The 23717-nt window shown below is 36.0% G+C and overlaps 1 protein-coding gene across 1 annotated transcript in view; it reads left to right on the forward strand.

Moving 5' to 3' along the window:
* COL23A1 (collagen type XXIII alpha 1 chain) overlaps positions 1-23717 on the forward strand; it is a 272186-nt gene that overhangs the window by 166450 nt on the left and 82019 nt on the right. Inside the window, exons 4-5 of the mRNA XM_087709496.1 lie at positions 12286-12392; positions 16776-16802. Of these exons, the coding sequence (XP_087565622.1) occupies positions 12286-12392; positions 16776-16802 (134 nt within the window). The remainder of the gene's footprint in view (positions 1-12285; positions 12393-16775; positions 16803-23717) is intronic.

The following is a 23717-nucleotide window of genomic DNA, read 5'->3' on the forward strand; positions in this document are numbered from 1 at the left end:
TTCATAATAGATGTTTGATTGTGTATATGTCATTATACTTCTAGCATGCAGAAACTTGGGAAGATAAACCAGAACTGTTCCAACACGTTGATTATTTCCAGCAATGTTGCTGGAAATAGAAGATTTCTAAAAACAAAATACAAATACAAAATATCTGTTCGACATTATCTAACAAATCTTAAAGTGCTTAATCCTATGCACAGTTAAAACCGCAAAAGTTCAGATAGTAAATGCAAGCCAGAATAATAGCATAATATTCTAGTTTTATATGTAGGGTCCATAAATAATACACATCTCTCAAATAGGTTTGTGTTGGAAGCAACAGTATCAAAGAGAAGAAAATGTTACGCTAAACTTGTATTTTTTTAGCCTGAACCCATCTCCTGGGCCATGAAAAGGAATATGTCTATGTGGGGCATTGATTCACACCATTCTCATAATCATAAACTAAAGTTATAGAAACACAACTCTTCCCAGATTGCTTCAAAATGTAAGGCATATTAACAACTGGGCACATTGGAAACAGCTTTTAACTATTGGAGTGTCTTCATTTTGGCCTTACGTGGGACATGCCAAGCAATCCACTTGCTTGGCATGTGAAGGGCAAGGAGACAACAGTACCATCAACCCAGAAGGACTGGGAACTAAGCATCAGGCAGGGCACCACTGTTCCACCAGCCATAAAGACAAGGAGAAGCAGACGTGACTTTCATATACTTCACATAGGCAAATCTATTTTTGAATGCTTTGGTCTTACTAGCCCTACGTCCATCTGCCTGGCTTGCTCCACTCTTAGAAACTGGTTGCTGCTTAATTTAAATTGCCTTGTATCATTCATCTACACTATTTAACTTTCTTTGTTATTTAATATAAGTTCATGATATGTTGTATCTGCCCATTGAAGTAGTTGTTCATCATTACCCAAGCACAGAAAGATATGTGAATCAGAAAATTACCATGTTATATAAACATAATTTACATTATAGAGTTGTTTTGGAGTGTAGCATAGATAGATAGGTAGGTAGGTAGGTAGGCAGGTAGGTAGGCAGGCAGGCAGGTAGGCAGGCAGGCAGGCAGGCAGATGATAAATGGATAGATAGACAGATATAATGTTAAGAATTCCTTTGTAGTCAAATCCATTACATCAGCATCTAATAATATTCAACATCATAATGACAAATAACAGTATCAATAATAAAGCCAACTTTATGCTTAGAATTACACTGCATTACCGGTATGTAGCACAAAATAAAATCGCAAAACAATCAATTCTTTATGAGAAAACTATTTAAAACAGGTGGATCTTTTGAACCTGATTAAATAGCTCTAGTGGTATACAACTTTCAGTTGCACCGAGCTTTGTAACATGTGCTATCATTGTGAAGGTCTTTGTCTCTACAAACGTAATTATAATCCTCTGAAACTAATCCTAAAATATTGGCACTTGATACTGGTGAAGGCGGCACTTCAAATCGTCTATTTCCAAGCCATAGCCACATGTTCCAGTTTCATGCAGAACACATGTTTTCTTATAAAGACCAAATATAGCTGTATTTTTTGAAAATGAACAAAAACTAAGTAGCCTCTGTGCATAGTGCAATTTTGAAGGTGCATAATATGGACTTTGACAAAAAGTAATTAGTTAAACAGGCTTAAGTGGGGAGGATCAACTTCATAGGATTTTGTTCTGTCTGGCCTGAAAACAGATGTTTGAGATTCAATTTCTCTTAGCCTTCTTCAATATGGAACATGCCAGTTCCATCCCAGATTTTTCTCAAGAAGGTCAGACTATTTTTTCTTTCATCTTCATGTAAAAACAGAGGAATAGAAATGGTGAATTGTTTATTTTCTTGTAACTTATTTTAAGTAAAGTTAAAGGATGTCTAGTCAAATAATTGTATGATAGCAAATCAGCACACATCTGTTTTTCTCACTACTACCATTCAGTCTTTTTCATATTTCCTTGCACTGTAGATCTTTATTTAGTTACTTTATTCCAGCAAATGCAAATTTGATTTTTTTTTAAAAAAATGCTGGCAGAACTGTATTCCCAGGCTACAAATTCTGTGGAAAGAATTTTCATTCTTGGTCTCTTTCATATCTGCAGGACATAGAACAGGATGGGTTCATGAGTTGTAATTTTTAAAAATAAAATTGAATGGAAAATTAATGTAAATGTTCAGTCCCAGTTTGTCATTCATCCACTTCTATGAAAAATTAAAAAACAGTTCAGTAATAGGATTCAAAATTTCATGGCTGCACACATTTTTCTTCTTCTCTTTCCACTTCTCTTCTTTCTCCTTCTTCTGACTTACATACGTATTTCAGAAGCATATTTTGTAATGATGATTAAACTGTGGTTTCCTTTAATAGTTTTCTAAGGTTGAGGATTTTAATTAATTATATTAATGAGGATATACGTGCTGGATGCATATAAATAAATAAGTTCAAGAATGAGAAAGTTCTTTTAGACATCTTTTCTCAAGAATCCATGGCAAATAGCATTCAAAAGCGAGAAAAATAAAATAAAAACTTCTTATGTGATATTGCATGATCAATTCAGCATTTTAAATCTTCATGGGAAAAAACCATGAAGCTGCAGCATGACCAACTGTCATCATATATTTAATCTTTTGCAAAAAGTTACTATTTCTTAGTGGACATTTTCTTTTTTTAAAATTGGATTAATACAGATTAATGTTTCTTCTTTTCATTCTCAATAAGATAAAAATAAGTTTAAATACATAATTAGTAAAATAGTATATATAAAACTGTTTTTCACAGTTGATCTAGGAGTACATTGATGTTTTTACAGATAAAGAATCTATAAATATCTCCACATGCTAAAATGGCAAATAATAGTGCCAAAACAAGCTATAAAATACACTCATTGATAGCATTAATTTCCTTACAGCAAAAGGACATTAAAATACAAATATACTAAAGAAATGCCACCAAAAAAATAGAAAGATTGAAAATGGTAGTAACCATTTTTTCTAAGGTTTTCTAAATAAAACTATGAACATGTTAATCCCCTTTATAATTAACTGCAATGCTATAATTTTCTAAATCTATTCTATTTTCAAATAATTTCTTCTTGAATCAAGATATATTTGGCATAAAACAGAATAATGCAAATATTATAGATATAATAAATGCATTAGAATAGAATAATGCAAATATCTATAATTGTTCCATTGTTCCAAAACCATTTGCAACTAAGTAAAGGAAAAATAATAGATATCTTATCTAAAACAACTGAGTGAATAGACTGACTTACTAGTATTATTTAAAGAGAGGAAGGTAAGTTAGGGTAAAAAATGTTATTTCAGCCTTCCACTCTCTTTTCAGTCTTTCCATTGTGAAGGTAGTTTAATTAAAACTAGTCAGCATTTGGCCCATGATAAAATTCATTACTGCATCCCAGGGGTGGGTTTCTCGCCCCGTTCCAACCGGTTCCGTTGGAACGGGGCCAGCGGCGTCCTCGTGCATGCACGCGGCGCACGCATGCGTACTAGTGTCTGTGCGATGCTCCAGCTGCTCCTGGAGGATCACGCAGGCGTTGTATGCATCCTGCGCATGCGTGGAAGTGCAGAACTTGTCAAAACCGGGTAAGGAGCGCGGGTGGGCGGGTGGGCCAGTCGCCATTCCCGGAAGTTACTTACTTCCGGGTTCGCCGACCAACTGGTTCGCAGGGACCACCGCGAACCGGTTGAAATCCACCCCTGCTGCATCCATTGACCTTATGGGTGGAATTATATCCACACTGAATTTACATATCTGTTCTCTGCTGTCATATGACCAACAAACTCAAAACATTGGATTAATGTTGTAAATCTTCACCAAAATAACAGGAAGCATGCTATAATCTCAAATTCTGCATATAAACTGGCACAACAGTTTACTTTTGCAAGAGTCTAGAGAGGCAAAGCTCAAATTTAGGAAGATTCAAGAATAGTCGATTTCCATTCCAGGATTCACATTAATCCAATGGAAGCATATAGCGTGAATCACAGGTGGGAAATCAGAACAGTATTTGCCATAAAGGCTCAGTCACCGAAGCCATCTCTTTTTAATTGTATTGTTTGATTGTTTCACAAACCGAGTCACACCTCTTTCTTTCAGGTAGATGACTTAACTTTCTTTGCTCTACTCTTTTAATTTATCTTGTGTTACTGAGCTCATGTTCTGTGATACTACGTCCTAGCTCAGGATGGTGCCTAGCTTGGATCTTCATCCCCTCAAAAGTGGTCTCTTCATAATTCCTGTAGCACAATTTGAGGCTTGCTCTGTTTTAGCACTTCAGCTTTAGATCCTGAAGATTCAGAATGAAATAGTTTCATTCTGTAGTAATGACAGTAATCAACTATTTCAAAGAAATGGTTTTTCTGAGTCACTACTTTTAGCTTCAAACTGGTTTGTTTGAATTTCTGCTTTGGGGCAGAGATGGGTTCCTCCCTGTACAGTCCGGTATGCCAGAAGAGATAGTAAAAATCTGACGTACCGGATAGGACTGGTAGTAATGGTGACTTGGTCTCCAAACCTGTTCTCCCATCAGAAGCTTCGTCAGAAACTTTTTTTAAAAAAGTTTTTTTCCCCCTGCCGGTTCAAGCAAGGGGAAAAAAAGCTTTAAAAGGTAAGAGAGGGTGGGGCGGGATGGAGGAAGGAAGGGAAGGGAGAAAGAAAGAGAAAGAAAAAAAGAAAGAAGGAAACTCACTTTTAAGCCGGGTGATTCAGCAAAGGAGAAAAACAAATGCTGTCGCTTTAAATCAGAACTGAGCATGCCTGGCTGTGGAATTCTGGGTTGAAGTCCACAAGTCTTAAGTTGAGTTTGCAGCTTTGGAGTCCTGCTTTAAATTGAAAAGCTGCTTGGAAGGAGGTTTGCAATTCAGCAGTTATTTGGAGTGGGGTTGCTTTCCACAGAGGGAAGGGAGAAAGAAATGAAGGAAGGAATGAAGGAAAAGAAAGAAAGAAAGAAAGAAAGAAAGAAAGAGAAAGAAAGAAAGAAAGAAAGAAGAAAGAAAGAAAGAAAGAAAGAAAGAAAGAAAGAAAGAAAGAAAGAAAGAAAGAAAGAAAGAAAGAAAGATAGCACAGCAATTTAGCACTAGAAGGCTACTCGGATGTCATCTAGTCCAACCCCCTTCTGGAAACCTTAAATTGTCTGGATTATTTTGGTGCCTCTAACACAGAGGAAAATTGCCAGAAAGGAGAAGGACTTTACTAGGACAAGGCTGCCATGAAGAAGGCAGAGATAGTCCTTGATTTATGACTACAATTGAGCCCAACATTTTGGTTGCTAAGCAAGAGTGTTATTAAGTGAGCTTCAGCACATTTTACCCAATCCATGACATCTCCTGGTGAGTAACATCAAGTTGGCCACACCACCCAGTCACATGACCGCCAAGCCATGCACACAAAATGGGCCATGCCCACAGAATAGGTAATAAAAAGTTATGAAATCCACCCCTGCTTTGGGGCAGACTTTCCTGATATATTTGGTTTCTCCATTTTTGAAAGAAAGCTTGCCTTACTAGTAGGTTAAATGGTGCTTAATATATGAATGTGGATGCCATTCAGCTCCAGCTTAGCTTTGATTGGCTGGGTTTCCTCCTACCTCAAGAATATCTTGGGGTGATCATGTTGGTAGGGTTCCACCATCTCCTGAGGTGTGAAATTTTCCAACTGTTGACCTATCTCTCATGTGGTCTCTATGGTCTTATTAGGAAGACTTGATCATAAAATTGCATCATCTGTTCAGGCTTTACTGTCTTTGACTCCTACATATTTATGCCAGGTGAGGAAAGATCTGATAGGAATCAAACACCTTCCAACATAAAGTCTTGAAGTTCCTTTTGACACTTTCCATTATTTAACTATTAATTTGCAAATATTTATTGTTGATAATGATTAATTGCAGAGCTGTCTAGCTCAAAGAAATAACACATGGCAATTTACGTAAACAAAAGAAAATTAAGTGCTTTGGGCACATGACAGGATGGTGCTGGCTAGCTGCAAGAAGACAAGATGGTGAGTTCCAAGTTAATAATACTGTTTGCAAAACTAAATTCTACTGGGAAAAAGATATTTTCTGGAAACCAAATTGAAGTAAAGAACAATAGTTGAAAGTTGAGTATCTAGTGTTATAATCTGTACAGAGAGTTAGAGACACTTCCTTGATGCCTGCTTTTCCTGATAACTCAAAATAGGCTAACAATGTCTCAGTATTTAAAGAAAGTTCTCTTGACATAGTTCAATAAAATGTATTATTTCTTTTTCAATTTTGCATTTATTGAACAAATGCTGCTGGAAGCTTCCTAATAAATGTATTCAATAGATAGAATGACCCTTGCCCCCATCTAGATTCTCTGAACCTAAGTTGAGTTTGACTTTTCACTCCATCAGTCCCAATCCTGCCCAAATTCATGTTTTCAGAACTCTATATTTGACTTAGTCCATTTTTTAATAGAAATTAAGATTTCATAGAGCAATGTAATTATTACGAATTACAAATATACATGTCCCAGGATAATGTTACAGGATCCAATCTGGGTCAGTTACTGGAACCAGAGGTTTTATCTTCCAAGCTGACTCATGCTGGATCCCATCTTCAGGGAACTCGTCTCTAACCAGTGAGACAGAGTAAACTTATTGGTTAGCGACAGCTCCCTGCAGCCTGATTTAAGAGGTAGCCCTGACCATGATCCCTCATTGGAAGCAACTGGCTGATCTCCTGCTTTAATGCGCCATTCTGCTTATATTCCCGAAATCCTGACCTTTGGACTGGCTGGCAAATCTGACTTGAGCCTCTGAACTTTGGACTTGATTTTGACAGTTCTTCTGTATGCTCTTTTTAGAAGTAAAACCATTCAGGCAAGTGTCCATTTTTTCAGAGACTCTGTTCCCCACCCCCACTTCCTTGTCTGTGGTCATCTCTTCAGCCTTGAGTAAATTGCTGATCCCCATAGTAACTGAATTTGAGTGTGTACCTTTCCTCTCCCCCCAAAAAGAGGGTGAAAATTTGGGTAAGTCTTATACACTGAATGTAGCCCCACCCACCCACAGGCTCCAACCCTTTGGCCTCTGCCTCCCAGAAATTTACCTCTTTGCAGCAAACAGGGGCTTCAATAAGCTATAGCAATCCTGCAGCCTGTAACAGCTGATGATCGGGAGAAATTGAAAGTGAAACTTGCTGTTTGCTCCAGGTGGCAAATTGCTGGGAGGCAGATTTTTTTTCTTGTGCTAATCAGGCTGTTTGCTGCAAGGAGGTAAGTCAACAACTATAAATACCTATAGAATGTTCAAATTATTAGACTTATTTTTTAAAGACTGCTTTATCATTATTCTAGACAACTTAACAAAATGAAGCTTTTTAAAATAAATGCTTGATCTGAAGAAGCCCAGTGCTATTGTTTTAAAAAGTGCTATTCTTTTAAATAGCAGATAATAACTATACTTCCAGAAAGCACATCAATTTTAGCAGCATCAGTACAAGTATAGTCTGACATGTAACACTACAAACAGTATATATTGTCGGTACTGTCTGTTGCAAGGAGGAAAATTGCTGGGAGGCAGAGACAAATATTTTCCCCTTGTTTTCCTCCCAAAATTTAGCTGCGTCTTATACTTTGGAGCGTCTTATATTCTGAAAAATACGGTAATTGAAACCTGAAGCAAGACAGGGGCTAATTTCTTAAACAAGGATTTACACACCATGGGGTTGTGACTTTGCATCATCAGAACATGATCATACTAGGGACCATAATGAAATCATGGGATTTCGTAATCTATTACTACTATCATTATTTATATTTCCATGTTGGTAATATATTGTTTTCAGTTGTTTTTCAAAAGTTAAAACAGCTTTAAAACAGATTTAGTGTTTCAAGATAGTTCAAGAAACAAAACAACATGCTTTTCATTTCATATTGTTTTCCAGGGAGTTTAGTTTTTCCTTAATTTTTCCCACATTTTCCCATATTTAATCCTTCTGGTATTAATCATTTAGGAAATGAAGCATGAAGAAGATTTTAAGAGAGTGTAAAATGCCTTTTTAAATAGGAGTAAAACATGGATTTGTTAGTCTCTTCAGACCAAACGCTCACCTCTGTTGTTTGCATAGTCTTCCCAAAGATTTGGAGAGATCAAAAACCATTGTAACAAAGTGGACTGTTTACAAACTATGATGTTTTGCGAACAGCAATGTTTAAAGAGAATTTTTCTGTAAGAAATTAATATGACTAGACTCTCTGGAAACATTATGAAAGGGGAAATGTCGGAACACTAAATATACCATCTTATTTTGCATGACAGAGAGCCAGTTTAGGTACATTTTAAAAAAATTATGTTAAATCTATAACTCTACTACTTGAAACTCCAAGTACAGAGCCATAGGAAGCAGCATGATTGTGCATCAGGGAGAGGTCTAACCTGTAATCCTAAAACTGTAGAAATCATAGGGTCAGAAAGGTCATTAAGATCACTGAGTACAACCCCTTGCTCAATATAAGAATCCAAATGACAGCGTATCCGGCAGATGGTTGGCTAAGACCCTGCACATATTTAGAAAAAAAGAACTTGCACCATTCTAGGCAATTGATTCCACAGCCAGATGGCTCTTGCAGTTAGAAAGTTTTCCTCTGATGTCTAGTTTGAATCTTTCTTCCCATAATCTGAATTCATAATTTTTTGCCTTGTATTCTAGAATGAATTCTAGAAACATCATTCTTCGCCACCTTTCAGATATTTGAGATAAGTGCTACCGTACTCATCTTTTCTCAACCCCTTTATTGTCTTTTTCATAAAATATCATTTCGGTTCACCAATTTAGCCTCAAGTGTTCTTCGCTGAACCAGTTTCACTTAGTCCAAATCCTCCTTAAAGCATCATGGTGACTAGAACAGACCACAATACTCAAGAAGAGCTCGACACAGTATGGGAAAAACAAAGAATTAGTTCCTGCTATTTGGACAACTTTATTCTGTTGATGGAACCCAACATCTGCTTTTCTTGCAAACATATCACACTGTGGATTTCTGTTCAGTTCAAAGTCTCAATGCATTTGTTTCTGCATGATCCAAATGTTTGATCTTTCACATGATGGTCCAGAATAGATTCTGGCTGCAGTTCTCTATGCAAAGGGCAAAAAGAGTGTCACAGCACAAGCCCCTCCCCTTTTCTATGTATGTCATGATATTGTAAGCTTGTCTGAAAGGCGCCAGCCTTTCAATATGATGGCACAGTGATGCTTTTATCACTTCGATGAAAGCAGCAAGTTCCTGTGGGTGCCACTGCATTTATAAACTTAGCAAATAGTGAGAGCAATTGAACACCGTGGGTATCTATTTCTGATGAAGCATTCTAAAATGGTAACACTATAATGAAAATTAATATCATTGCCTTTAAACGCCACACAAAAAGCCCCAGCAGCAGTTCATGTTCAGGGATTGTTGAAAGCCGTAATGTGGAACTGATGGGTCCATTTATGTATCAGTAACTGAACAAAGTACAGAAAGCAGAGAATCAGAGTAAATGTCAAGTTTGTTTGATAATGAATTTGCCCATCAATCCAAATTGGGATTTTCTGAATTATTTCTATATTCTTGGGAGGTAGAAGTAATTTGTCAATGAATTGATGTTGATATCTAACTATTTAGGGCAAAGAACAACAGTATTTTTTAAATCTCCCCATAGTAGTATTAACTTGGTAAATGACAGTCAGGGAGAGTCAACCCTGGTGTAATAATTGGATTAAGACTGGGGAAGCCCAAAAGTCAAATCTATCTTTAGCCACAAAAGCTCCTGAGTGACTTTGGGCCACTCTAGGCCATCACAGGCTGTTGTCTGTGCAAAAATGGAAGTAGAGTATGCCACCTTAAAATCTTAGAGGAAAAGTAGGATATAAATATAAATATAAATCCTGAAAGTCAATTAAATGTAACCACGTGTTAAACAATGCACTTTGAATCATCAAATCGCTAATTTTACATGAGTGCTGAAGGTATTTGACCTATCAGGAGTTATTGATCTATTTTATGTAGTTTATTGTATTAAAATAAAGACAAGTTCAGTATTGGAGATCCTTAATAAAGAAATAAAAAATAATAAAACAGTATTTTAATGTTTTTATGGGCAGCTACACATGTATAGTCCTGATCACAATAATTCCAAAGTTTGTCTTACTGCTGAACGAGGTACATAAAAAGGCAATCGGTTTTATTAAAGAGTGGAATAACTTCCTTTGAAGGAAAGATCATAGTATTTGGGAAATTTTAGTTAAAAACATTAGGAGATGAATACAATTATATGCATTATGTAGAAAAAAGATAGAAAGAAAAACAATCCTCTCTTTTCTCCCTATATCAGTCCATAAAATTCATTAGTTAAAAAAGTATTTCAAATGACTGTGCCTAATTAATCTGTGCAATTCACTGTCTCAAAATACAGTGATTGTCACCAACTACACTGGTTTCTTATTTAAGGTCTGCCTCTCTCCTACAAGCACACTCTCTTTTCTCCCATGCTCTTGTTCTTCCCTCGGTAAGGGGAAAAATGCCAAGATTTAGGAAGCTGGCATTTGGATTCCTGGGAAAATCTTTTCTTTTTTCTTTTTTGCAAAAGTAACAGACTCTTGAAGGCCTGCTGAAGCAGTTCTCCAGATCACCATAGTGTGGTTAAGGGGAATGATTCTGAGTCTCTAACTCACACTTTCCCATTCCCCTGAGCTGACGTATCTCTTTTATGATGGGTTTGTTCTTTCCCCGTGTTCCAAGGTCCTGCTAGAAATTCTACAATAAGAACTGAGATGAAAGAAACAGGAAAGAGAAAAGGACGGAGTTCCTCTATTCTGTAAATATAAGGCATCCTATGTAAGGACCCTTCTCCTTGACAACATCACTGGCCATTAGTTGTACTGTTCTTTCTCATTACTACAGTATTTGAACAGGAATGGATTCCGGTTCAGCTTTAGCTTTCTCTTGGTACAATAGAAAAAACATAAGAAAGTACATTAAACTATACATTGCTTCTATGGTATACAGAATGGGAGTTTAATTACTTAGAGCAAGAATCCTTTGTTTCAAGGTAGTTCCAAAGGATACCAATAGATCCCATGTATTTCCAATTAGGGCTTTAGGAAGGCCACCTAATGTGTTCAGAGTTCTGTTCTGTAAATAGCCTTATCCAGTGCTGGTCACCCCTGAAGTAAGGACATAAGAACATCATCTTTCCAGAGAGTAGATTGGCACTGACCCTGCTGGTTTTCAAATGATCTTGAGATATGGTTTTGCCAATAGGATGGGGGGGGATCCAGGAATGCATTGGAGCCAACCCAATGGTTATGTTGAATATGCTTCTAGATGTGATTATCTTGATGTGAATTGTCTTCTTTTGTTTTAAATTGTAGTATTGTTTGGCTGTTCCTCCAAGAAAAGGGCCCATCTGGTCCAGTATTCTTTGTCATGCAGCAGCCAACTAAGCACATCCACAAAACTCAAAAACATGATCAGAATAATGATAGCCCTCTTCCACAATTGTTACCTAACAGTTAATGTTTTAGGTATATTACCTTTTGTTCAGCAATAAGTGACATTACTCAATGATAGAGATATGCAGTTTTAAAATATGATAAATAAATACAGTGTACATATTTTTGGACTTGTGAAATAGATAAGGGGGTGGGAGTTATGGGAGAAAGATGTGCATAATCTAATGGAGGGGGGAGATATTACATTCTCCTGTACTTGTTTCAAGGAAGATTGGGAGTTCTTTACATAGCTGTAAGATATATAAATAATTTACATATTCTTTGCATATTCTTTTTTCTTTTTATTTCTTTTTTCTTTTCTTTCTGCACTTAGTATTTCTTTTTCTGACTTTAGTTTGCATTATCTTTTAGTATAGTTATTCTTTTAAATAAAAACTTTTTTAAAAATAATAATAATATTCAGCTATCAAGGGTGGTATAATTACTTCAATAACTACTCCTATTTTAATGAAATCGTAAATCTTAGACAATAGGCAAATATTATTTTAACTTTGATATTATTCCAATTAAATAAAGTTGCACTGCAATTTGGTTTGGTTTATTTTTTTCTTTTAAAAAAGGCAATGTTTCTTTTCTAATTCCAGATTTGTTAAAATTCCATAATATAATAGCATGACATCACATTACCATTTAGTAGTTGCTATACTAAAACTGTTCTTCAAAATTAATTCTTTGTATTATAATAATTTTAGCTTGTTTGTCCCATGTAATTAATAACCAATGTATTATGTTTTGTTTTTCAGGTCCTCCAGTAAGTAACATTGACATTACTTTTGGTCACGAATCAACAAAGTTAAGGCATTTATTTTCCTTTCTGTCTCATTTCACAAGAACAGGCCTTTCAGTAGAGGTGTGCCTGGTCCAGAAATTGGTACCAGATGATGTCTCTTTCTCTTTTTCTCCCTCCCTCTCTCCCTCCCTCTCCCCCCTCTCTCTCTCAAATGTAGGGAAATAATAAACAAGGAAAAACTGGCTATTTGTTTCTTTGCCTAAAGGGTTTTGTGCCATTTTGAACTTAGTAAAAGCCTTTTTTTTCTTTTAAGAATGAGCTTTTTTGCTGTTGATCTCAACTTTTTTTTAAAAAAGTATCCTTTTTCTGCTGTTATTATTTTCATAAATGTTAAATTGCCTTGTTGCCTTTCAGTCTCCAAATCTTTGAGAAATAATTACTATAAATTCAGATTACATGCATCCTGTGATTGTCCAGAGGAATGAACAACTTTTGTCACTTTGAATGCACTTTGTTAATACAGTTCCGGCAGATAATTATCTAATCCTTACTCCACTTTCTCTAATACATCTGTTATTTCTCTTTAAATTTGCTACTTTTTTGCATGAACAAAAGAAAGAAATATGGAGGGAAATTGAAAATCACCATAACAATACACTAGATCATTGTGTCTTGATTCACGTAGCAATGTCTTTGGACACTGAAAAAGAAAACAGGAAGATTCCCAGTGTCACAGAAGATGGCAATCTGTATCTCATCAGACAGCCTGAAAACAATTCTTCATTGTCCGAGATAGGGCTCTATACATAGGTGTAGCTTAAATATCCATCTGTCTCGCATGGAAAGAAGCCCTTGTTCTACTTCATAGCAAGTTTAATATTTCATTTTTTTTACCTTATAAGGTTATCCAAAGATACAGGGAAACATATTTGATTAACCAATTGATTTGACTTAAACTGACTTTTAATCCACAAACTCAAAATATTAGTATCTAATCCCTAGAGCCCAGTTTCACCAGTAGGATCTCATATCCAATTAACTTGGGGTGGGGGGGTAGGAATCACCAGATTACTACAGCTATTCCACCATTCCTTCCCCAGGATCATGGCAGTTGCCACATTCAAATTCCAGATGTAATCAGTTGACAATGAAACGTTTCCTGGTGGGTGCTAGACATTAGATTCAGTGCCTTTTTACTGTGGTTTTAATCTATTGCTAAATTGTTGTCTTGGTGTAGTGAAATAACACTTGGTGTAGTGAAATGACATTGCAGCTACAAATTCTGGGTACAATACAAATGAAGCTTTCTGCTCATGGTCCTCTTCTAGATTAGTTAAGAACTATCCAGGAGATTTAAGGGCAAAACAAGACTAGATCTGCAAAAAAAAAAGTAAAATGGTTTTCAAAAATTTAGATCAAACCTTTTCTAGTAGGTTATAGTTCTGATAGGTTGGTAGTAACTAAAGAGTAACTGAACTGCAATTTTTTGCTTTAAATGTTTTTAAGTACAGTGGAATATTGTTTGTCTGCCAGTTGTGTGATGAAGAGTAGAAGGCAATGATACTTCTGAGTATTCTCAGATGTAGAACATGCCTCCCTTAAGCCAGTTCTTGAACTATTTTAAAAAAACTTGCCACCTATTTTACCTTCCTCACTTTGCAAACATCATACCCTTAGTCTTTTCAGGTTGCAGAAAGATGCTCAGGTTGCAATACAAAGGGAATGAGAATCTGGAGAACTTGCTTCAATCCTATTGGTATAATAAGTCAAGATCACTTTGCCATCCAAGTGTGTTAGCCAATCTAGGCAGGTAACAATAGAGACAGACAGATGTATGACCACAATTCAGCCCAAAATTTCCACTGGGAAGTAAGATGGTTGTTAAGTGAGTTTTGCCCTATTTTATGACCTTTCTTAACACAGTTGTTAAGTGAATCACTGCAATTGTTAAATTAGTAACATGATTGTTAAGCAAATTTGGCTTCCCCATGGACTATGCTTGTCAGAAGGTCACAAAAAGTCATCACAGAACCCTGGGACACTGCAGTCATTATAAATATGACTCACTTGCCAAGTGTCTAAATTTTGATCATGTAACCATGGGGATGCTGCAATGGTTGTAAGTGTAAAAATAGTCATAAGTCACTTTTTCACTGCTGTTGTAACTTCAAACGATCACCAGCAAACTCTTATAATTGAGAACTAGCTGTACCGCCATCAAGTTAATGCAGAGGCTCTTGGCATATGCCAGTCACCTTACCCATAAGTAGGATTTTCACAGAACTGAATGTGAAATAAGTGGTTCTCAAGTGGTATCTCAAATTTCCTCTAGGGGTAATAATAAAAAGAAAATTTAACATCAGTAAAGACAGCAAACTGCTACCCTAGATCTTCGAAAACTGTTTTTCTGATAAATTGTATAGATTCAAATATAAAATCTATTGGAAATTTAATTACAAAATATGATGCTTTAAAATTCAATTTTAAAATTTAAATGAGACATGCAGTTTTAAGTGGTGTAGAAACTGGAAAAACTTGTGAAATGATGTAGACACTGTACAAAATGTGATATTTTAATATTCTTCTCAGGCCCTTTTGGACCAATAAAGATTTTGTATGTGTTAAGATTTTATTGGGTTTCCTTATTTCCTATATTGGATTGTCAAAGGACTCACTTTGGAAAGCCATTTGCTACTTTATCTTGAATCTTAATCATACCAAATAATACTAATAGAAAGAACTACTTTCATGAAATGTTTGGATCAAAAGAAGAAAAAATGATACAGACTAATATATTTGTTGATACCACATTTTCATCTAAATTGACAATGGAGTTTATGAATCAGTTATTTAAGGAGTATTTGAATACAGCAGTCAACTAATTCTGAATGGTATAATTTTAAGTTGTTTTGTAATTTGCCCTGATTGTTATAGTAAAATTAAAATATCAATAATCAATAAGCAAATAAATTTTAAAATATCATTACTGAATTTAGTTTAACAAGTAGAAATACTTTGGATTAAAATACCATTATTTTTTCATGGAGCTGCATATTAAAAATCTTATGTTTGGCTATAATAGATTTCAATCATATTCTCAATTGTGAGGCAATTATATTTCTTCAATGATTTCAGCTTTTAACTTTCTATATTTGGCTATTTAGGTAAGATTTGTTTTTCTATTTTTGCCCCATGAATTCTACTTGAAGTAGCTATACAATATTAGAATTGCAAAAGAGCTTTTTCCTCCCAGAAAGGGTATAAAAAATTAGCTTATTTTCCCTTATAAAACACATTTTCTTTCTAAGGGTTATTTGTAGGGTCTGAGAAAGTTCCTTTAAACTCTCTTGTGGTTCTCTCGCTAGGCAGACAAAGAGGGTTATTCCCTCTGAGAAGGACGTTCACTTCTCAATTGAGAATACCCAGATAAGTAAAACACCTTGACTATTCACTGAAATTAGTTTATTGAGACAATGTTGTTGATCCTTGTTCAGTTTGATCTAGACTTGTCTGCAGCTGCATGTAGGGGTCGACATATACCTACACTGTGAAGGGCTTGATAGGTAAGCATAGGTTGCAGATGGCTACCAACTGACAACAGCTATGCAACCCACTCCAAACCACAGATGCATGTGTTGCAGTGACACAAAAGTCTAGTTCTTGCCTTAAAGGGAGCAACAACAGTGGTTCATAAACCAATGTAATTGAATAGTCAAGGTTCCAATTACATGGTTGTTCACACTAATATTTTTATCCAATATGTTTTTAAATCTTGATTTTCATTTGTTGTCAACCCATTTGTTGTTTCAAATTGGCCACCTATCATGGAAGGAAAGAAAAAGGGAAGGAAGTGTATTTAGTTCCTACTGATCACAGATGCTTCTGCCAGCCAGGCGAGAAACCAGAACAAAGCTCAGTAAAGTAAATGAGTACTCCACTGTAGTTGAACAACTTGACCATAGAGCAAAGCCATTTATACTGAAATATAATCCTGCATGTTTCCATATTAAAATCAATCATATTGAATCAGAGTCAGCTTCACACAGCAATACATGATGTACTGCAGGATGAAACGGGACTGTGAGTAGAGTTATGGGGAAGATAAAGGTTCCATTAACTAAAAACGTTTGAAATTTAGATTTCTGTTTAAAATTTTTAAATATATCTGTTTTCCTTTTAGTAGGAACAATATTTACTTTAAAAAGTCATGTATAAAGGATGAGTGAAGTTTGCTGAGGCATAATGCTTAAATTGTGGTCTTGTGCAGATGTCTTTTTCTCTATTTCAACTATATCATAGGATTGTTACAAGAAATTTAAAAGGGAGATACCCCTGCCATAAATTCCTATTTTCTGATATTCTGATATAGATTTTCCCCTGGGTAAAAACTTCTAGATTCATTGTCTTCCAGATCAACTCCTAAATTTTGTTATTGACTGTGAACTCTTGCTGCTGTTAAGTGCCACTGACTGATCTTATTGTTTTCCTTATTTAATATCACAGGGACAGTCAGGACGAGATGGTTACCCGGTAACTTTATTTTGTAATCTTTCCTGCATACTGTTTATTCTGCTTAATCCATTTTCATTCTCTATATTTTATTTGCCCCTTCAAAAGCTTCAAACTAATTTAATTTCACCCATTTGAACATCTGTTTACTACCTTTAGATCTAGCTGACTTTATTAATATCAGTTCAAGATATTTAATTATTATTCAAAGCACTGTACTTACACTACACTTTATAAAGTTCCCATATGCATAGTATTCCTAGTAAAGTTGTCTAATAAATACATGTTAGTGTTAGCATATGAAAGTTATCTTTACAGTAGAATATGAACCCTATTTATTGACTACCATACAGATCTAGTCCTTAAAGTCTCCCATTTGTAATATGTTATTTGTTCCTCAGATAGCACATATGTTGCAATGTATTCAATTTATGGAATGTATTGAACATTCTCTATGAACACTTATTTAATGTTGCTATGGCATAAATGAAAAAGAATAGGAATCTCCACCAGCTGCATCATGTTGTGGACTTTTTAATTTTTTACTGGATGATTTTTCAAATCTTTAGCTTTAAGTTCAAATTATGTATACTTAGGAATAAAACCCATGAATTCCAATGAACCTAGTTCTGAGTAGATCTACTTAAATCCATTATAAGTACCATCATAATACTTCAAAGAGAGAGGGTTTCCATACTGACAAAGTTCCTTTTCTTTTCTTCATAGCATTATATTTCTTCATGCATACAGTCATTATTTTGTTGTTGTTTTAAAGGATGAACAATGGCTTACTTTGCACTTTCCCCCACTCCTATAGCATAGCATTATGAGTGTGGGGAAATCATAAGATTAAACAAACTTCTGATAATATTTCTTTAAATCTTTGTATTACAAGCAACAATATAATTGAGCCATTGTGGCTGGTCTATATCCCCCTCCTTTGATATCTTTTAGTCCAACACAACTAAAAAGCAGTTAGTGCTATGAAAGTGGCAGGGATTTATTGATGTTTCTTAATTTTGCTACTATGAAAGGCAAAAAAAAGGTGCAATGAATGTAACAAACAAATCAGTTGACCAACACTGAGAATTTCTTGATGTAAAAAGACTTAAATATAGAAATACACAAATATATTGAATTGTATGCTCAATGCAAGCAAAACTTCAGATTCAACTTTTTTTGGAAAGGCCTATTTTTAGTCCCGCTTCCATAAAATACAGAATTCTTAAAAGTACTAGAATGCACCAAATTTGATCTGTAAATTGCTTGATAATAAGTTTATAATCTGACCTTGGTAAGAAAGCAATGCATATTTATGCCTACTGATACAGTACATTACATTCATTCATAAGCTTACTCTTTGGCATGAAAGCAAATAATAAAGTATTGTTCTTGGCAAATATCAAATTAGATGTTTTGGACTGGAGCCTAGAAGCAGAACTGAAAAATTCTCAACATAAGTCTTTAACTTTCAGCCTGGCTGCAAGGTTTGACTGTCTTTTTTCTTTTGTACAAAAAGACAAAAGTCCTTTAATACATTTCTTGTAAGTGATGGCAATTATTTAATAATTGTGGTATTTTCTAAGATGACTACATTGTTTTTAATGCTTGGTAGATTTTCTGTAACTTGCAGAGGCCCACCAGTAATATTGGAATAATTATTCAGTTTTGGTAACAGCACAAAAACATTTAGCCCTTTACTTGTCACTGCTAACAAAATAGTACAGAGAGTGGATCATCATTCTATTCCATTTCTTATCTTATACTCTTGCTCCCAATTTAGTCAAATTATATCATTAGAATCTGCTTATATATCAACTAACATTGATCGTCATGTAAGTAAGTGCATATCAAAAAGAAGTCCTTATATCTTTATAGGGACATGTAATATTGTCTTCACTTTCATATAGCCCATGTTACTCCAGTTGTATTTTCAGAGAAGACAATTCCAATTAAATAAAAGTTACCCTTAGTGGAAGTAATATTTGATCATATTCAGAATAAGGGGAAGAAAAGGCAAGGAAGCTTGTAATGCAACTTGCCCATTTAAATCATCTCCCTTGGAAACTCTTACAAATATTTGTTAAAGGGATTGTTCCAGCAAATAAGTCCAATCGCATTTGGCTATCTGAATATAGGAATATTACACAAAACAGACATTTATAAAGCATCAAACACCACATTTGGTATGGATCCCAAAAGTCTGCAGTTAATCACTTAAACAAATCATTATATATGTTACAATGATCTACCCAAAATATTAATTGTGCTTTGGATGAATCAAGAAAGATTACAGCCAAAGTGGCAAGTATAGAACAAAATGGGTAAAATATTTTCAAAAAGATGAGTTTACATGGATGTATGATTATACAGACAGCATATTTCGGCATGCTGGAATGAAAAATAGGCCTGAGACCCTCTGATGAATTCCTAATGCCAACCAATCCCTTTGATTATCTTCACGTTGGATAGAAACATAGAAAACTAATGGCAGAAAAAGACATGGTGGTCCATTGAATCAGACTTTTGAAGTTTTTTTAAAAATTTTGTTGGATGATTGATATGTGTTTATTCCAAGCACGTTTAAACTCAGTTATTGTGACTGACCCACTTGGATAACAGAATGGAAGTCCAGCAGCAGCATTATAGTCTTTTCTTTCTCTATTCTAACTGATAATGAAGTAAAAATGCATAATGAAGTAAAAATGCATAATGCATATAGGCTAGTATCCATAGAGAAATTAGGCTGAGCAGGAGAATTTAGAGAGGAAAGAGGAATTTACAAAGGAGTCTAAGTCAGGGATGTCAAACTGAAGGCTCGGGGGCCAGATACGGCCCATGGGATGCTTAGATCTGGTCTGCGAGGCCAGCCTGGAAACAACAAGGGACAGGCCTGTGGTGCCTCTGCTAGTGAAGATGGAGCAGGGGGCGCATTTTCACTGGTAGAGGGCTATCAAAACAAACTAAAAACAAAACAAGAGGAGAAATGTTTCCCGTTTTGCATTTGAGCATCCAAGAAGGGATAGGAAATGAGAAAGGGAAAGAGGAAAGAAAAAGAAGGAAAGGTGGGAAGAGAGCAAGGAAGGAAAAAGAAAGAAAGATGGGAAGGAAGAAGAAAAGAGAATGAAGAGAGAAGGAAAAAGAATAAAAGGAAGGAAGGAAGGAAGGAAGGAAGGAGATTATAATGAAAGTGAGGGAGGCTCTGAGGCAAGTCCTCCTTTAGCACTTGGCCACTACAGGTGCCCCCGACATGAGTTCTGTGTCACACCCACCATAGCCGTGCCCACACCCATGCCTACCACGGCCATGCCCTGGTCGTGCCCCACACTCCTCCTCCCAGCCCTCCGAGGTCAAACACAACTCTGATACAGCTCTCAATAGCAATAGCAATAGCAATAGCAGTTAGACTTATATATCGCTTCATAGGGCTTTCAGCCCTCTCTAAGCGATTTACAGAGTCAGCATATTGCCCCCACAGTCTGGGTCCTCATTTCACCCACCTCGGAAGGATGGAAGGCTGAGTCAACCTTGAGCTGGTGAGATTAGAACCGCTGAACTGCAGATAACAGTCAGCTGAAGTGGCCTGCAGTACTGCACCCTAACCACTGCGCCACCTCGGCTCTTCAATGAAATTGAGTTTGACAACCCTGGTGATTCACAACTTAAAGTGAATGGGTCAAAAAAAGAAAGGAAAGCTTAAGAAACCAAATGAATGAAAATGAAATTAGCCCGCGGTTCTGACCTACAATACTTGTGGCATAATTGAATTCCTATCTCATTCATAAGTTGCAAATAGCATCAGAATAAATTGCTTACAGATGTAACACATATATGGACAATTATAATGAAATATGGCCATCCTCAATTGAAATTTTTGTATTTAAAAAGGCAAATTTAAAATATTTTAAAATATTTCTACCTGAAAACAGTCTGGCATGTATCTGCTAAAATGTCACAAAATTAAAGTAACAAGTAGCCACACTTCTCTGATGAGTGGGGATGAAGACTTAACAGATCACAAAAAGAGGGTACTACAGAAGGTCAAACAAAGGAGCAAGCCCAGTGATGGAAACAATGATCAGAAGCAACTGATATAGAAGATACTCTGCACTGTTGAAACTTTGAAACTTCTTTCTGATTATTTTTGAGGAAACAAGTTGTAAGTCTTCAGGAGAAGAACAGGCTCAGAAATAGGATGGTAAATCCCTACGCAGGGGATGTGGCTGTGATCAGCAACAAGATTAAAGGACAATTTCTGGTAGTTGGTAAATAGTTGTCTGACTGCTATGAACATAGATCAGGAAACCAACAACCAAGATTTATCTAAAGCATTGATAGTTATTCCTTCCTACTAATCCATGTTTGGACAAATGTTACTGCAAACCAAAGGGATGCCATGTTTTTTGAGGATCAAGAAAGAACACTAAAGAATGTGATGGCTAAGCTAGGGTTCTTATTTTCCTTTCAATCTCCAGTTGGAGGATCAAAGTGGTGGATAAAATAGATGGTGCCAACTGGAGAGATTTTGTTTCTAGGACTGTAGCCTGTGTTTTATGTACAGTAGACTACTGCCACAGAATGAACACCTCATTATGACTAGAAAAAAATTAGTTCAGCCAACAAATCTTATTATTTATACATTATAGAGGCCTCCCAATTCCAAAGGATTCTAGACAGCTTACATTTTAAAAATAGAAGACAACAAACAGTAAACAGTAACAGAACTGGAAGGGATCTTGGAGGTCATCTAGTCCAACCCCCTGCTCATGCAGGAGACCGGTACTAGGCATTCGAACCGCCGAACTGCTGACCTTTCTAATCGACAAGCTCAGTGTCTTAGCCATTGAGCCACCTAGTCAGATTGTCAATAAAGATTGACAAGCAAATTGCACTTGTCCAGAAAAGAAAATAACATATAGCAATAAGGAAAATAACCTCCAATGTAACCCGTGATCTGGGAGAGCAGCCAGGTTTTCAAGGATTTTCAGAACATCATCAGGATGGGGCCCACATGGATCTCTGGTGAGTGTGAACACTGGAGTTTGAAACAAAGTCTGTACCAGTGGTGGGTTTCCATTTTTTTTACTACCGCTTTGCTCATGCGCGTGCATGTACTCACGTGGACGTGCAGCACTTCTGCACATGTGCAGATGCATCTGAGTGGATGGGCAGAGCCTCCTGCCACCATTACTACCGGTTCACCCGATCCAGGCTGAACGGGAGCATCCCACCTCTGGTCTGTACCAATTTCAAACTTATTGGAAACAATAAGTAAGAACATCTATTAAAGAGTTATACAGTATAGCAGTTAATCAGACTTTTAAATATAATGTCTCTTCCTCCCTCTTACTCTTTCCTTACTCTTTCCCAGCGCTATTGCTTCCTAGGATACTGCACAAAGCTGGTGATGAACTGGCTGACTGACATTTTTTTGAGAAATTGAGGGTAATGCGTAAACTGCCATATGTTTTGAGGAGAGCAAATGACTTTATGTTCAAACCCATGAAAAGACAAAATCCAGACCACTCAACCAGACTTTGACATGTAGCTAAATTCCTGAGGAGATCACAAGGAGATCAGACTCCTTGAAAATGATGTCGTGAGCTAGCACTGAAGATGTTACCTAGTTAGGTAACAAAAACATCTGCAAGCAGACAACAAGGCTCAGATAGAATCAAGGACTCCCCACAAGTAGTAATTACTAGAAATCAGCACTGATTTTTCAAGAACATGTTTTATGAGTCTTATACTATTCAGGTAAAATATTTTCATTTCAGCAAAGCATTTGACAATGGCATTTTGTGACATTTTGATTAATAAACTAATGTAAGTGTAAGTTTGAAGGAATTCGGAGTCTTTAGCCTTAGGAACAAAAGTCTGAGGGAAGATATGATAGCAGTCCTCAAGTATTTGGAATGGTGTCATACAGAAGACATCAAGACATGTTCCCTGTTGTTGCAAAGTACAAAATACAAAACAGTAAAATTAAGTTACAAGAAGATAATGCCAATTGAATGTTAAATGAAAAATAATAAGCATTGAGGGCAATGTTTGGAAATCAATGAACAAAAAAGAATGTAGGTTCCCCTTCACTGAATATGTTCAGGCATATTCCAGCGTGCCATGAGAGGATTCTTTAGTTTAGATTCCTGAATGAACAGGAAATTGGGCTCAGTATTCTAAATGTCCGTCCCAATTCCATTATTTCATCTGTTTCTTCTAAGGAAGGTCACACAAAGTAGTACCGTAGGATATGCTCCCCTATAATGTAAGAAAACTGTTAATAAAGCATGCCATGACCTTGTATTTGATCAAGCTAATGTTCTTAGATCTCTGAGATTTTATTTGCTTTGCTTTGCCATTTAAATTTGCATATTTATTGTTTTAAAAAATGAAGCAATATTAATTTACTTCTTTTAAGGCTTAGGAAAACAGTTTGATGATATAAAGAAATGTATTTGTCAGCAATATGTCTCAATGACTGTAGTGACTGCATTAGGAATTCCTCTAAAGAACTGATTCCATATAAAAGGATGTCATCAGTTGGATCCAATCAGGTTAGCTGCCTGCTTCAAGCTGAAATGAAAAGGTGTGTATGTATTTTTAAACATGTACATGGAGAACATGTAGCCCTCAAAAGAAGATTGAATTATACCTCATCGCATCCTTAGCCAGCCAATTGAGGATTATAGGGGATTACAGTTGAACAACATCTGGCAGATTGCTGGTTCTCCACCCCTGTTTTACAATTCACATTGCTTAAGGCTTCAGCAGTTCAATAACATGAGCTAAGATAATCAACTTGATGTCCTCCAGATGCATTGAATTGTAAACCCTGTATGCCCAGGCAGCATGGCCAAAAGCCATAGATGGAACTGTAGTCCAAAATTCTTGGAGATACTAGATTGCCTGACAGAAGAATATTTTGGAAAATAA

Source organism: Thamnophis sirtalis, unplaced genomic scaffold (genome assembly GCF_051295495.1).
Source record: "Thamnophis sirtalis isolate CommonGarterSnake01/CBP01778 unplaced genomic scaffold, rThaSir2_p1.2 scaffold_3, whole genome shotgun sequence".
Taxonomy (NCBI): Eukaryota; Metazoa; Chordata; class Lepidosauria; order Squamata; family Natricidae; genus Thamnophis; species Thamnophis sirtalis.